At 38.5% G+C, this 14609-nt stretch overlaps 1 protein-coding gene across 1 annotated transcript in view; it reads left to right on the top strand.

Moving 5' to 3' along the window:
• Positions 1–14609, top strand: part of ZZEF1 (zinc finger ZZ-type and EF-hand domain containing 1) — a 54145-nt gene that overhangs the window by 26696 nt on the left and 12840 nt on the right. The window contains exons 28-45 of the mRNA NM_001389530.3: positions 759–852; positions 1395–1911; positions 2583–2747; positions 3341–3460; positions 4019–4180; positions 4699–4828; positions 5103–5241; positions 5452–5617; positions 6198–6460; positions 7486–7658; positions 8210–8363; positions 8989–9128; positions 9696–9973; positions 10569–10743; positions 11230–11362; positions 12514–12710; positions 13302–13421; positions 14221–14409. Of these exons, the coding sequence (NP_001376459.3) occupies positions 759–852; positions 1395–1911; positions 2583–2747; positions 3341–3460; positions 4019–4180; positions 4699–4828; positions 5103–5241; positions 5452–5617; positions 6198–6460; positions 7486–7658; positions 8210–8363; positions 8989–9128; positions 9696–9973; positions 10569–10743; positions 11230–11362; positions 12514–12710; positions 13302–13421; positions 14221–14409 (3315 nt within the window). The remainder of the gene's footprint in view (positions 1–758; positions 853–1394; positions 1912–2582; positions 2748–3340; positions 3461–4018; positions 4181–4698; positions 4829–5102; positions 5242–5451; positions 5618–6197; positions 6461–7485; positions 7659–8209; positions 8364–8988; positions 9129–9695; positions 9974–10568; positions 10744–11229; positions 11363–12513; positions 12711–13301; positions 13422–14220; positions 14410–14609) is intronic.

Genomic DNA, 14609 nt, shown 5'->3' on the forward strand with positions numbered 1-14609 from the left:
AGCAGCTCCCAACCTGGTGAGAGGTGTCTGCGTCATCACCTGCCACTGCAGAGAGCCAAACTTTACTTGGATTTCAGTAGTCTGCAGGAGATTTTAAATGTTAACAGCTGTGTGGCCTTTGAGAACAGCTAATTCAAGTCTGTGGCCCACTTTCCTGCTGCTTTTGTCAGCCCTTCAGCCTTGAGCTGGGCAGTTTGACTGTTCAGGTCACTTCTGGTCTTTCTGTCCTGCAAGACAGACAATTCATGCCCTGCAGCATGAATAAACGCTGCAGATACAATGAGTACAGATGTGTGTTAATATGAGTAACAGCACTGTACTTGTTGCCTGACAGGTGATGTTTGCATTCCATTTGCATTCTGTGTAGAGGCTGCAGTGGCAATGACATCTGTCAGTACTGTCAGTGAAATGACATGATGCTTTTAGAGAATCTTATCTCATCCTAGTTGTACGTATTTTCCTGAGAGGTAGGGGTGATGGAGAAGCCTTTTTCTTATAGGGCAGAGGATACACACCCTGTCATGTGGCAGGGAAGGGTTACAGCTTACCAAATGAGCATCTTGGTACAAGGCTAGGTTACCTGCTCTGAGCTTAGGTACTGCTCTTTTAGACTGTTTTGTTCTGTACTAGAGAATAATAAATAACGTCATCTGCTCCTGAGAGTAAATTCCTTTAATGCAATGCAATCTTCTTAGGGCCTTGCTGTATAGATATGTAGGGAGAGGCATGTTTTAACTATTTTAACATCCTGTCTACAGTTGGAAATGAAACAGAAATCCCTGATGGGTAGGGGGAATGATACTGAGGAGAAGCAGAGCACAGAAGCAAGTGAGGTGAACCCAGAAACTCTTGGTAAGTAGTGCCTTCTGAGTACACGAGCATTCCTGGTGATTTAGTAAAGCATTACCTTGTAAATCTTGGTAATTGTATTTTCTGTAAGAGGTAAGCTAAAGACTTGGGTTACTTTATGATTATTTGGGAGATAATTAGTGTAAGCTACATGAGCTGAAATTGTTTTGCTTTTTTTTTTCTTTTCAGAAAATAGAAAGTTGTACAGGGAGTGCCTCATCACTTAGGGCACCTGGTTCTGAACTTTTAGTCATCTATTTTTGTAGAAACTCATTACCACGACTAACTGCCATTACAATAACAGCTGATGGTTATTAGATTAAAACGTGTTCATATTGACTACTGTATGCTTGTGTAGTTAGCATTTGGAAATCTGGAATTACATAACTGATAGCATTGTGATCTATATACTTAAGAAAAGCAGCATTTTCTGTCTCTTTTGATTCGGAAGAATCAAGAAATTATTTCTTCCTAAAAATACAAAAATAGATAGCAAGTTTGGTGTTCTGTTGTCATTACTTCAACACTCATTTTTTATCCTGCAGCAAAGCTTTGTATGCAGAAGAGCCTTTTGTTACTGAATTTTCTGCCTGTGAGAGCGAAGACGAAAGGTTCAACTTCAGACAGCTTGGAAGCCCAGGATGGTGATAACGTTCACCAGTATGTCAATGATAGAAACCAAAGAAAAAGCTCTGTTGTGGAAACGGACTTCCAGGCAGCACACTCATCGTCTTCCAGTGGAGTAACTCGTTCTGTTTCAGTAGAGGGGGAGCAAACAACACAATCTGATACTAAGATTAAACAAATTTCTGACCCTCTCCAAACAGAAGAGGTATCTGCCTTTCATAGTAAGCCTTCTGAAAATACAGCTTTGCAGCAAGAAGATGTACCATCACCTCCTTCCACTCCCACACGAAAATCTCAGTTCAGTCGTGGAAGACTAAGGCTGCTGTCTTTTAGATCAATGGAAGAGCCAAGAGCTGTGCCTACTCTGAAAGAGAAGTATCCTATATTGAAAAGCATATTGGACTTTATTAAAGATCAATCACTTTCTCATGAAAGGTGAGCAAATTGTAAATGTTGTCAATTATAAAATGCCAAAACTTGTCTTCACACCTCTTCAGATAGAATAAAACATAATTTAGCTGCAAGGCAAAATGAAAGAGCAGAAGGTTGTACCTAAACAGTTGTCAGATTTACATATCAACCCTCAATTGTCCCCAACCAGTCGAGGCTTGTAGAGAGCATTATTTCCTTTGGTTCATTTCTGTCATGCAGAATTTTTAGAATGTGAAGAACAAAATTACATGGTCATTTCTTACCTTTCTTCCTGAAATCTGTTTGTCAGGGGCATTTTGCTTCCTATCTACAAACATGGAAGATATGATCTATCAGTAAATAACAAATTCTAAACTAGTTGCATCTTTCATTAAATTACCCAGCATCCTGAGAGTGTAAATTGAAAGAGACTTCCAGGATCTGTTGTGGTCTCTAAACTTTGGACTGATGCAGGAAGGGCTGGATTCCATTTGAAGCTTTATCACTCATTCCTACTGATATTAGAGTGTATTAATACCTCTGTTATGTGTCACTACTGTAATATAAGGCTGCTGAAATAGAAATGAAAGTATAGGTACTAATTTCGTTAACATTTATTTATTTATGGCCTTACCTTGAGCAAGTTTTGAAATTCTTATTCATTTTTTGCTGTTGTTGGTTTTGTTCTTCTCCAGTGTTTTAAAGGTTCTTGCTTTGAGAAAATCCCAAGGGCAGAACATTTTGGAAGTGCTCAGGACAATCCGCCGGTGCCTGGATTCACTCGGGCAGCCCCACTGTTTTCATCCACCCTGTGTGCTTTTTCTTTTAGAACTTCTGGCCTGTCAGAAAGATTTCACAAAGTAAGTAGTTATTGGACAAGTCTCAGCCACGTGGTATGTTGGAGCTCTTGTGTTCTTCCAGTCATCTATGCTGAAATCAGTAAAACGTTGTTGCTTATTATTCATATGGATGATTAAAATGCGATATCAAGATTAGCTTTTACACTGCTGTGCCTATCTTGCACATTTCATTAAAAAAATGAATAATTATTTTCAAGTGGGACACAGTTGGACCTAGTCAAGTCAGTAGGTATCATGTGGTTGAATCATGCTACGAATACTAATATACATATATACATCTTTACATTTCTAACCAGATCACAGCAAACAAAATGATTGCAGAGTCTGGTTATTACTTTAATTTAAATTCTCATCAAATTGTTTTGTTTCTTACCCAGTAAAGCAACAGTAAAAAAGCTTATTTTTCTGGTTACTGGTACAGGGTTCTTTTACTTTCCTTTGAAAGTGCCAGACTGCATTTTAAACAAGGTTAGCATCCTTTCCACATGCAGCAAGTGCTGAAAGTGTTGCTCAGTTCTTTGCAATGGACAAATCATGCTACGTAAGATGTGGCAATGAATTCTAGACTACTAAACTGCCTCTTCAATTTCTAGCTACTTTGGAAACTTGGAAGGCTGTGGTGCTGCACTGCACAAGGAGATTCGGGAGTCCTACTATCAGCTTGTTTTGTTCCTGGTAAACTCTGTGAAGGGATTTAGTGCCATTAATGACAGGTACAGCACACTGCTCACCTGTAATGTGAGATTTTTTTTTCTGGTTTTCTTCATCTCTTTCCTTCTCATTTGTTGTTTAATGTCTTAATCCATTTTATTTTGCTTTACTTGTAAAACTAAATAAGGAATTTTGATATTGTGGCCAAAAATGCTAAATTACATTTTTATGAATACTGAGCATGAAGGCATAATAGGTTTATTGGTGTTAAAACTTTGGCTTATTATGGCATTCTGTAGTTATGATGTAGACACGTGATCCTGAAGGTTAGGAATAAAATACTAGAAATAACAAACTTATTGCAGAATACATTGGCATGGTTGATGCCACAAGAAATATCACAATTCTTCAGCCATGCTTGAACTTTAAAGCCTATGTTTTGGTAATACTTTTATTTGAACTGTTGGAGTTTATAGCCAAGTGTCACAAAGGAACAAGAAATTTTGAATATAGTATCTATTTCCCTGCTAATATCTTCCAAATATTTTGTCCAGTATCACATGAAAGTGGCAAACTTGAGGGTAGAGATGTCACGTTTTGTTGTCTTGTTTTGGTTTTAGATCATTACTTCCTGCCTTATCCTGTGTGCAGACGACTCTCCTTCACCTTTTGGATATGAGTTGGGAACCAACTGATCTTTCCTTCTTTGTTGAGATTCAGTTACCACAGCTACTTATGGCAACATCACAGGAAAACATAAGTATTCATGATAGTGTGATCTGGTGAGTCAGGAAGAATGCAACCTTTGCCTGGTCTTAATTATTCATACCATTTTTTACCAAGAAAGATTCCTGAACTGGGTGTTGGAGCAAGCAGTAAAAGTATTGAGTATGGCAAAATGTGGCCAGTGTTCAAGTGTTTGAAGTTTTTGCAACATTTCTAGTGCAAAGGCCATGAAAATCTTTCATCTGAGCAAATGTAAAGGCCAAAATGCTATGAAAATTTCTCACCTGATCTGCCAGCATTTTTGAAAGCAGTTTAGTAAATGTAGAATTTTCTGATTTTTTTGCATTATGCTTCCAGTATGTATTTAAGAACTTGTCACAGAGGCAAGGAGTAGTCATTAACAAATGTCTGTGTAGTCATTTGTTAATGCAGTGAAGTGAAATTCTCACAATGTTGGAGTTTTTTTCAGTTGTAGCACTTTGGTTTAAAAGAAGCAAACAAAACCTACCCCAAATGATATTAGAGGGAAGCCTAGTTGTGTTCAAATTTAATTTTGAACTTGCATTTCTTTCAGTCAATGGAGTGAAGAAGATGAAATTGCAGACTACAAGCAAAACTGTGAGTGGATGGATGAGTGCCAGGATATAATGTTTGAGAGCTGGTATGAAAAGATCGCTCAAGCCGACCCAGAGAAGCAGAGAAAGGTGACCTCATGATTTGCTTATTTATTTGCAGAAGCGATAAACTAGGAGGCTTTTAAAAGCATAAAGGAGAGAAAGGCGTCTGGCTTAAACCAGTTTTCCATGAGTTGGATCCCTGGCTCCTTGTAGACCTTGAAAGGTCTGAAATGATGAAGAGATCTGAATTGTTGGTGGCTTTTTTGTTTGTTTGGTGGAGAGGGAGTGTTCTGCTTTCTGCCTATGAAGCGCTTTCTCAGAACTTAACACTCAAGTAAGCCGTGTCTATTTATCCCCCTAGATGCACATGTTTGTTGCACGTTACTGTGACTTGTTAAATGTGGACATATCCTGTGATGGCTGTGATGAAATTGCACCGTGGCATCGCTACCGCTGTCTGCAGTGCAATGACATGGATTTATGTAAAACTTGTTTTCTTGGTAAGAATCCTTTAAAAAAACCTCCCTTAGAACTCTGTAGTTGAAGGCAAAGTAGTTTCTTTAAATTGCATACAATCAAATGGAAGACTTTTCTTTTGAACATTTTAGAAACGTTAGGCTTTCCTTTTCCTAATCTGACTGTGAACTTGAAATTAAGAAATCCTTTATCAACTAAAGTTTTCAGAGAATTCTTAACATCTTGTTCCACAGGTGGAGTTAAACCTGAAGGACATGAGGATGACCATGAAATGGTTAACATGGAGTATGCCTGTGACCACTGCCAAGGAGTCATCATAGGTCGGAGAATGAACTGCAATGTGTGTGATGACTTTGACCTTTGCTATGGATGTTATTCTGCTAAGAAATACTCTGACAGGTATTAAATATGTGGTATTTTTTTCTTCTCGCTTTCCTTGCCAGAAAAGTGATAATTAGCTACTTAGTAGGGTCAGTCATTCTAATATCACTTCCTGCTAGTTTGCATCTGACATTGGAACATCTAATTAACGTCCTTGAGGGAAACATAGCAAATGTAGGACCAGTTCAACAAAAAGCTTTGTAGTTTGCAAGCCTGCCCTGAACCAACGGAATTGTAACCGTTTTCTGGCCATGGTTCTGAAAGCTGAAGAGGGAGAGTTAGCCACCCTGGGTAACAGAATGGAGGAGCAAATCCAGTGCTGTGGTTTGGCAGTATAGCTTTCCATGTTTGACTCCAAATATCTTCACAAGGTGTATCTGTAGAGCAGGAGCTCCTGGGACAACTCAGGTTCTGTTAAATGACACTTTGTGTCAGTGAGTTTGACGGTGTACAGCTCTTAAAGATCTACAGTTTGAAACTGTGGAATGTGTTGGGTTATTCATAGCATCATGTAAAGGTATTTATTGTCACTGTCTACAATGGTTGTCAAGAATGGGGTCTGCATTTCAAACTTACATATTACAACTTTTTCTTCCAGTCACTTGCCCACTCACAGCATCACAGTGTATCCAATGATGACGATTCGAATCAGTGACCGACAGAGACTCATCCAACCATATGTCCACAATTATTCCTGGCTGTTGTTTGCAGCTTTGACTCTCTACAGCGCAGATCTGGCAAATGGAGAGGAAGTAGAAGGAGAGAAACTAGATTCCCAGGTCCTTAGTCATGCCAGAATTCTACAGCATCAGTGCATACAGCTCATAGGAGACTGTCTGATGAAAGCACAGCAAGGAAAAGGTGAGTCAGCTCTTCCTTCACTGAAACAATGGTTTCTAGCAAGTGTCAGAAAAGTCTGTGATGGCTCAGTTTGAAGTTTCCAAAGGAAAGGGGAAGCTACTGTGTACTTCACTGAAAATAATTGTTTATGTAGAAAGCAAATGCAGAACAAATGTCATTCAGGGTCGTTGGAAACATGGAAAATAGGTGCTTGAGAAAATTAATTTCCTGCTTATATAAACACCAAAGGCATCTTGGCAACTCCTTGGGTTTTATTTTTTGTTGGGTTTTTTTTTTTGCCTTTATTTTCTCCATCATGGATGTTGTAAACAGATTGATCTAGCTTCATGTTCTATTACTGACATGTTACTGACAGCTGAAGGGTTTGAAGGAAAGCAAACAACTTGGTGCAGAATGCTTTTGATCCTCATACATTTGCAAGAGTTTTTTTAGTCTTATTTCTAGTAAGTTGCTGGGATGGTGCCCCTTTGTCTGGAAATGAGGATCTCTGTTAACTAAGACCTACTTACAGACACTTACAGTGATGCACTAAAGATCTGTGTAGAATTTATCCAGAATCTTACACACGATGTCAGATGGATTTATTGGCATTTTTTTTAACAGCCCTAGTATGGCTGAAATACCATCACCACACACTTACACACACTCATCATTTCATCTGTTTTAATGCAGTTTTATTGTGCAGGTGTTTAAATGGTCAGAAGTTTAAAATGAAGAGTGCTGGAAGGTAGCCCCAATACTTTTTAAAATTCATCAGGATTTTCAGGACTTCTGCCCCAATGGCATCTTTGTGAGGCAGAAAATGTCACCACCTGTTCATCACAGAATTATTTAATGGGTGAACCAAAGTAAGGAAATATGGTGGAGAGCATCTTTTTGATGGAGTTGTACTCCACAATATTCCAAAAAAAAAAAAAAAAGCATGAGCAGAAGTTTACAGTTCTGTTTCAATATGTTTCAGTTCTGCTTTTTGCCCATCTTGCCACTCCAAAGCTAAATGGGTTTTGTAACTTCTCTGCTTTCAGGTCTGAAAAATTTAGCTCTCCTCTGCATGTTGCCAGAAGGTGAATCCCTCTCAGAGAATGACACTGCTTCAGTCAGTCCTCCCACGGATGGTGCTCCAAAAAGCCATACTGGTGATAAAGCAGGGAAGGGGAAGGATGAGAAACCAAGCACAGGCTCCTTTATGCATAGTAATGTAAGTACTCATTATGTGCAGAAGCCCTGATATTAATTAGCTGTGTGACTTCCAGAAGTTAAATGTCCTATTCTGGATATGTAGCTGAAATGGTGGAAATGATGGACAGTAATGATTTCATCTGTAGGTAAAAGTTGGGGGGCAAGGAGAGAATGGTTGCTTGGTTTGTTTTTAATTAAATCCAGCCAATTAAATGTTGATTTGCAAAAATGTTGGAGGAAAGGGGCAAAGGACATTGCTGAAAGGGCTGCAGTTCCCCTAGTTTTAGCACTATGTAGGTGTGGAAAAAAAGACTTTTCTATAGCTTTACTATGGTGCATAAAGCTATGGCAGTGTAATAACCTTATGCACAGAGATACAAGCAAAGTAGGAAAGCATTTAACTACTGAATATGGGTGCTTAAGGCATATATATATCCAGTTAACCAATGCAAGGTTTTGGTATTTCAGGAGAAATGTTTGTCAAGTGCAGATTACTCGCTATCTCTTTTTATGGTATTCATGCAGGTATTAAATTTTTCTAATCTTTCAGTACCTTTGTTTTATTTTTAGGGGAAAGGAGAGACTCTCAATGAAATCCAGTCTCCTGCAGGAGATAAAGTACAAAAACATGGAAGTGAAAGTGATCGTAATGCTGTGTCTGCAAAGAAAGCTGTTTTGAGACAAGAATCAGAGTTGTCTATGGAAGATAACATTACCCCAACAGGTAAAGATTATTTCCCCTTTTTCCTGTCACAGAAACATCCATCCATATGCAAAGTAAACAGCTGTATTTTTTTTTTCCTAACCCATTTTTGTGCATTTGCGAATGTGTGTAATGGAAGGGAGCTATTTGCTTTGTGAAAAACCTGCCAAGCATACTGCTTTGAACAACTGCTCCCTTGCAATCTGTTCAAAGGCTTCTAGAAATCAGAGTAGGGTTCCAGTGGTAAATATTCACGCATAGATGTGATACCTCCTGTTGAGCTAACACAATACTTGTGTGGTCTTATGTATTCAGAGCCAGAAGATAGGCGTTCTATCCTATTAATGTCTAGTATTGTTAGAGTTATGATAAGAAAATGAATCTGTCCATAGTACTGTTCAGTAGACACTTCTGAATGAATCACAGAATTACATTGGAAGGAACCTTTAAAGGTCACCCAGTTCCAGCCCCTCTGATGGTGTGGATAAATCTCTTTACCTGCTATCTTTTATACACTTTCATAAAGCTTTGTAAAATTTTAATAAAACTTAGATAAAAGAAATCCTTAGGCTTTCAACCATATCAATTAAACTATCCTTTTTTTTCTGTTAATTTTTATTTTTAAATTTTGCTTTAATTTGAAAAGTGGATGACTGCATTTCAGAAGATTCAGCTCAGAAGCAAGCAGAGAAGGTTCTGATACCTAGCCAGGAACAAGTTTTTGCTGAGTGCTCTCAGAAGAGGATCCTAGGACTGCTGGCAGCTATGTTACCACCTTTCAAATCAGTGAGTTCTTTTTACTTTCAGTCTGGGTCGTTTACTAGATGTTACAAATCACACAAGCAAAATTCATGGCAAGTTGCATCTTATGGGAGAAAGACCCTTTTTGCTTACACGTTGCAAAAAGCAGCTGTCAGAATCAGAATGTCTTAGGCCAACTCATACTGCTAAGGAATGTAAGGCCTCGTTCCCAGGTGATGGGAAAGGAAAGGGAATTGTAATTTATCTTTACAGCAGCCTACCTTCACCATTCAACACCTGCAAACTTTAAACTGTCACCTTTAGGTTTACATGTGAGGTTTTACTACTGAATACAGTTTGTACTGTGCCTTTTTTTTTTTTTCCAGTTTTATGGAAAACTCTCATGCGGAAAATCCTGATATTATAAAGCTGCAGGGAGATGTGAGATTTGCAGTTTTATGCCAACATAACTGAAGTGTATGGGTACCTTGTTTCTCATTTCCTTTTGTCCTATGAGAAAGAGCATTATAACAGAAGGTTTTGTGTGTGCTATGACTTTGACTAAAAATCCTGTTTATTCCCGTCTTACTGTGATTTTTTTTTCTTCCCTAGGGCTCTACTATGTCTTTGATTAACCTGGAACAGATACTGCCACTGATGTTTCAGGTTGTCATCTCAAATGCTGGCCACCTAAATGAAACCTACCATTTAACACTGGGACTTCTGGGCCAGCTAATCCTGAGACTGAAGCCTGCAGAAGTGGATGCTGCAGTGGCTAAAGTCCTTTCAACCAAGCATAGTTTGTTTGCTGCGGGAGATCCATCTACAGTGCCAGAAGGCTGGAAGACAACTCATCTTCTATTCAGTCTGGGAGCTGTGTGTTTAGACAGGTGCTTTTTTTAATTGAAACCTATTAGTTGCTCTCATGACTAGCCCTAATTAATATTGTGCTTGCTGTTTATGGCAATATTGTTTTTCACTGTGGCTAAGTTTTATAGGGAAGGTTCAAAAACAAACAGACATGTAAAAGGCAGAATATCCAGAGGATCATCTGAGAGGAAGGAGTTTCTCAAAGACTAACTTTAGAGCAAGGAGACAAGCCTCTTTAAGTTACTTTTGTAGTCCACAGCGAGTGCAGGTAGTTCTGTATGTGGGAAACAGACCACTTGCTGTTGTGCAAAGAAAATATCTTAAGCTCTAAACTAAAATTAGGAATTCGAGATCACAACATTCAGGCAAACTTTTGAGTTGGGATTGTAAACCTGTTAACAAAAATAGAATGTTTATGCTCTAATGATGAAAAGCAAAAGGGAATTCATTTGTCAGCTGCGATGAAAGCTTCAAATATTTAGAAAAATGCAGTTGTATTAATGCTGTGAAAGACACAATGATGACAGATTAACAGCAATACAATGTCTGAGAGGGAAATAGTTCCAGGTAGGTGTCTGGTCAGCTATCCTAACCTGCACTGCTCTTGCTCTCCAGTCGTGTAGGTCTGGACTGGGCAAGCTCCATGGCAGATATTCTTCGATCTTTGAACTCTTCTGCTCAGTGGCACAGTGTCATTGCTGCTTTCACTGACCACTGCATCAAGCAGCTTCCCTTCCAGCTGAAGCACACCAATATCTTCACTTTATTGGTGCTGGTTGGATTTCCTGAGGTAAGTGGCCTATTTGTAGCAAAGGAAACAAAATTGATTAGATCTTCTAGTTTTCTGTTTCTACATATCACAGATTTTATCAGTAGGAGACATCCTTTGTAAACCCTTAAAATAGGGTGCATGTCAGAGCTCATATCTTTCCACTTGCACACAATTAATGTTTATCTAGTGAAGAATAGAGTGGCTGGGTTTGCTTTGCATTTCCTCAGGTACTGCTTTAAACTATGTTGAGAAAACCAGCTTAGTGTGTTTAGGTATAAAAAGGGGCTTTTTGTAGGAGTGAAACGATCTTATTCTTGTATTAAGCTGTTTGTTATAGCCATTTCTTCATAGAAATGAACTGCCATTCCCTAAAGATCAGCAAATTCCTGGCAGCAAGCAGGTTGTTCAGCTAAAAAATATGAGCAAGTGTAACTAACATAAAATATGACTGCATTTTTCAATAAGTATTCCCAATCATAACTGAAATTTTTGCTGCAATTTCAGGTGCTGTGTATGGGGACTCGTTCCGTGTACATGGATAATGCTAACGAGCCTCATAATGTGATCATCCTGAAGCATTTCACTGAGAAAAATAGAGCTGTTGTAGTAGACATCAAGACACGGAAGAGGAAAACAGGTTCTGTCACCTTCTTATTTTATTAAGGAATCGCAGAGTTTTTCCTTGAGGTTTCTTATGGATACCCAAAGGCATGTTTCTAATAGAACACTTCACGTGGGTCTGCAGGGTTTGAGCTCTGCTACAACTAAGTCACCAGATTTTCTGCTCATAGATTAAACCAAACTGTGAACTGTGGTAAAGTTTATGGAGATATTTTCTTTTTAAAACTCTGATATTTATTTTTATTCAGGAGAGGATTTAGGAAACAGTCAACCATTTTATTAATTGAGTAATCTCAGAAATAGGCCTTTGATTAAGTGACTATATCTGTTTTAGAGGTTTGCTTATTGCTTTTTAAGTAAGTTTATAAAGGATGAGATGTCCTAAAACAACTGCAAACTTTAAAAATGCACATGCTACCTCTGTGTAGCCACATGCTACTTAGGGTCCATTCTGTTCCTCTCAAACCATTCTGAATGCCTGTTTCCACTGTCAGCAAGATGTGCTGCCTGCTACTAAATGAAGGCTATAAGCAGCAAAACCATGCCTGGATATTGATTGTATATGAAGCAATGGCATGGTTAGCTGTTCTTCATGGGTCCTGTAAGAAAGCATGCCATAAGAAGGCCTAACTTCATTAATAACGTGTTTTATAAAGTGTCAGGAGTTTGGTTTTGCTCTGCGTTCCTCCAGTCTGGAAGAACATTTCAATGAAAACAGTTTGATAGCCCTGAAGTTTGAGACAAAAAAAACTCGAGAATTATGTGATATGAAATGCATATCTTTGCAAGATTTATTTCATCATATTAATTGCAGGTCAGAATTTTCCCTATCCTATTTGTAAAACAGGATGATGGCTGATTTGTATACTGAACTTTGTATGTGTAAATATATACAGACAATCAGCTGCTGCCAAGAAAAACCTATTTTATATCTAGATAAAAATACTTTCTTGGCCATTCAGTGAGTCTGAAACAGTTTAAGTACAAGGCTGTAATTTAGCCACAGCTAAAGCAGGTGGGTGGTTCTTCTGCAGTCTTGTTAATGCAGCTCTGATTGTAAGTGTATACTTCATACATGCGTTGTGTTCATGTCTCAGCTTACTAATATTTACTGATACACAACATTTTAAGATGAATGTAGTGAACTGTCTCTTTTCTGTCTTTTAGTGAAAGACTACCAGCTGATTCAGAAATGTGAACAAGAAGGCAGTGATTCCCAGGCCCAGCTGAGACAGTACCTCCAGCACTTTGTTCTTATATGCACACACCTTTTGCAAACCACCATAGACAGCAGTTATGCTGAGGCCGTGGAAGCAACGTGGGTCTTGTCACTTGCTCTAAAGGGGCTTTACAGAACACTCAAGGTATTTTTGCGTGACATACAGAGTATAATAATAGATTGATGCCAGAATCACATCATAGAATCATATTGTTGTTTGGGTTGGAAGGGAACTCAGAGATCATCTAGTTCCTAACCCCTGCCATGAGCAGGGTTGCCAACCACTAAATCAGGCACTAGATCAGGCTGCCCAGGGCCCCCATCCAACCTGCCCTTGAACACCCCCAGGGATGGGACATCCACAGCTCTCTGGGCAGAATTTATATTCTGCCTTCCTCAAGGGCAACCTTTGTATTGACTAAGCATGTAGGGAAGCAAACACGAGTTCATTTTGCACTTGGTTGTCTCTAATACGTAATGGACTGAAGCTCACTTGCCCCTTTCCTTGTTCTTGAAGTATATGAAGAAGGAGGTCTAAGCAAAATAGACATCCAATTAGTACTGTGCATCTAAATTGTATTTTTTATTTCCTTTTTTTTTTTTTTTTTTTTGTAAGGATACAAATGAAAGTAATTCCTACCATAAGTAGGCAATGTGATAAGTCTCTGTAGGCACTGTGATACATTGTTCCCTTATTTATTTATTTACTTGCATGTGTGTCTATCTGTATGTGTAGATTCATGGTTTTCAGGAGGTCCAAGATGCCTTTCTCCACTCTGGTTTACTCAAGCTTCTTGTGAAGAAATGTAGCAAAGGAACTGGCTTCAGTAAGACCTGGCTTCTCAGAGACTTGGAGGTAAGACAATGAGTTGCATTTTGCAAGAAGTTGGGCTTCACACCATGGCATGAATTGTTAATGCTGTTGGACTTTCCTTTTATGAAGAAAATCTCAGGAATATTTCTATTTAGTCTTTATGGAAATGTTCAGTTCCTGTGTCCCTGGATCTGCCTTTCTGTGTTCTGTCTGTACTTGAAATAAATTTGCAAAATAATCACTCAGTTCTACATATCCATACTGTTCTTGAAAGTTCCATTCATCAATTCTAAAAAAATAACACCCAAAGAAAAATATCACTTGTGTTATTGACTGGTGTGTAAAGTACTATGGCAGTGCAATATGGGGACACCCTTGTGGGCACATTCTTTCTGAAAGAAAGAAAGTTTAACTGCAGAAAGATGAAAGTGATTCAGTAATTAGTTGTGTTTTATTATAGGCATGGGGAGTGTGTAGGGGCAGCAGTGACTTATTGGTGAGAGTCACCTCTGCTCAGTTCCTGTTTAAGAATCCTGAAGCCTTTGTTGTACTGAAATGGTTAAATAACTGTTGTCTCAATTTTTTTACAATTTTAAGTTGTACGTCCCAGGCTGCTATGAATACAACTCATTTGTGAAGTGGGAATTGGTTTGAGTTCTTGTGGAGATGTTGGGGTTTTATATATATATATTAAAACCTAGATGTTTTTTAGGTGCTGTTTCTTTTTAGAATAGCTTGTGTTAAACTGTCCAAGTCTTAGGATGTTCTTATAAAATGCTGGTTGCAGATATGCTAGTGATATCTACTGCTGTCACACCATATGCTACCTTTTTCTTTGTAGATTTTGTCAATAATGCTGTACTCTTCAAAGAAAGAGATCAGTTCCTTGGCTGAACGCGAGGATACTGAACTGGAAGAAAGGGAACAAGATCAAGATGTGGAGCAATCCATTGTTGGTCCTGCTGACGTAGAGCAGAACAAACTTGATCCTCTGGAGGGTTTGGATGAGGCCACCAAAATATGCTTCTTGGTACCTAAACTTATTTTTCACATGTTGGATGTTACTACAGATTTGCTAGTTACATAAGCAACAAAATACTTTATCTTGCTGATTTTCTTATACGCTTGTAGGCTATAGGTCTATCATTTCAAGAAATAGGAAGGAAGGAAACAAAAGAAATAGAATTTCACCCTGGAATTGCAGTAATTAACACTATAATTTTTTTTCAT

This window comes from Gallus gallus, chromosome 19 (assembly GCF_016699485.2).
Source record: "Gallus gallus isolate bGalGal1 chromosome 19, bGalGal1.mat.broiler.GRCg7b, whole genome shotgun sequence".
Taxonomy (NCBI): Eukaryota; Metazoa; Chordata; class Aves; order Galliformes; family Phasianidae; genus Gallus; species Gallus gallus.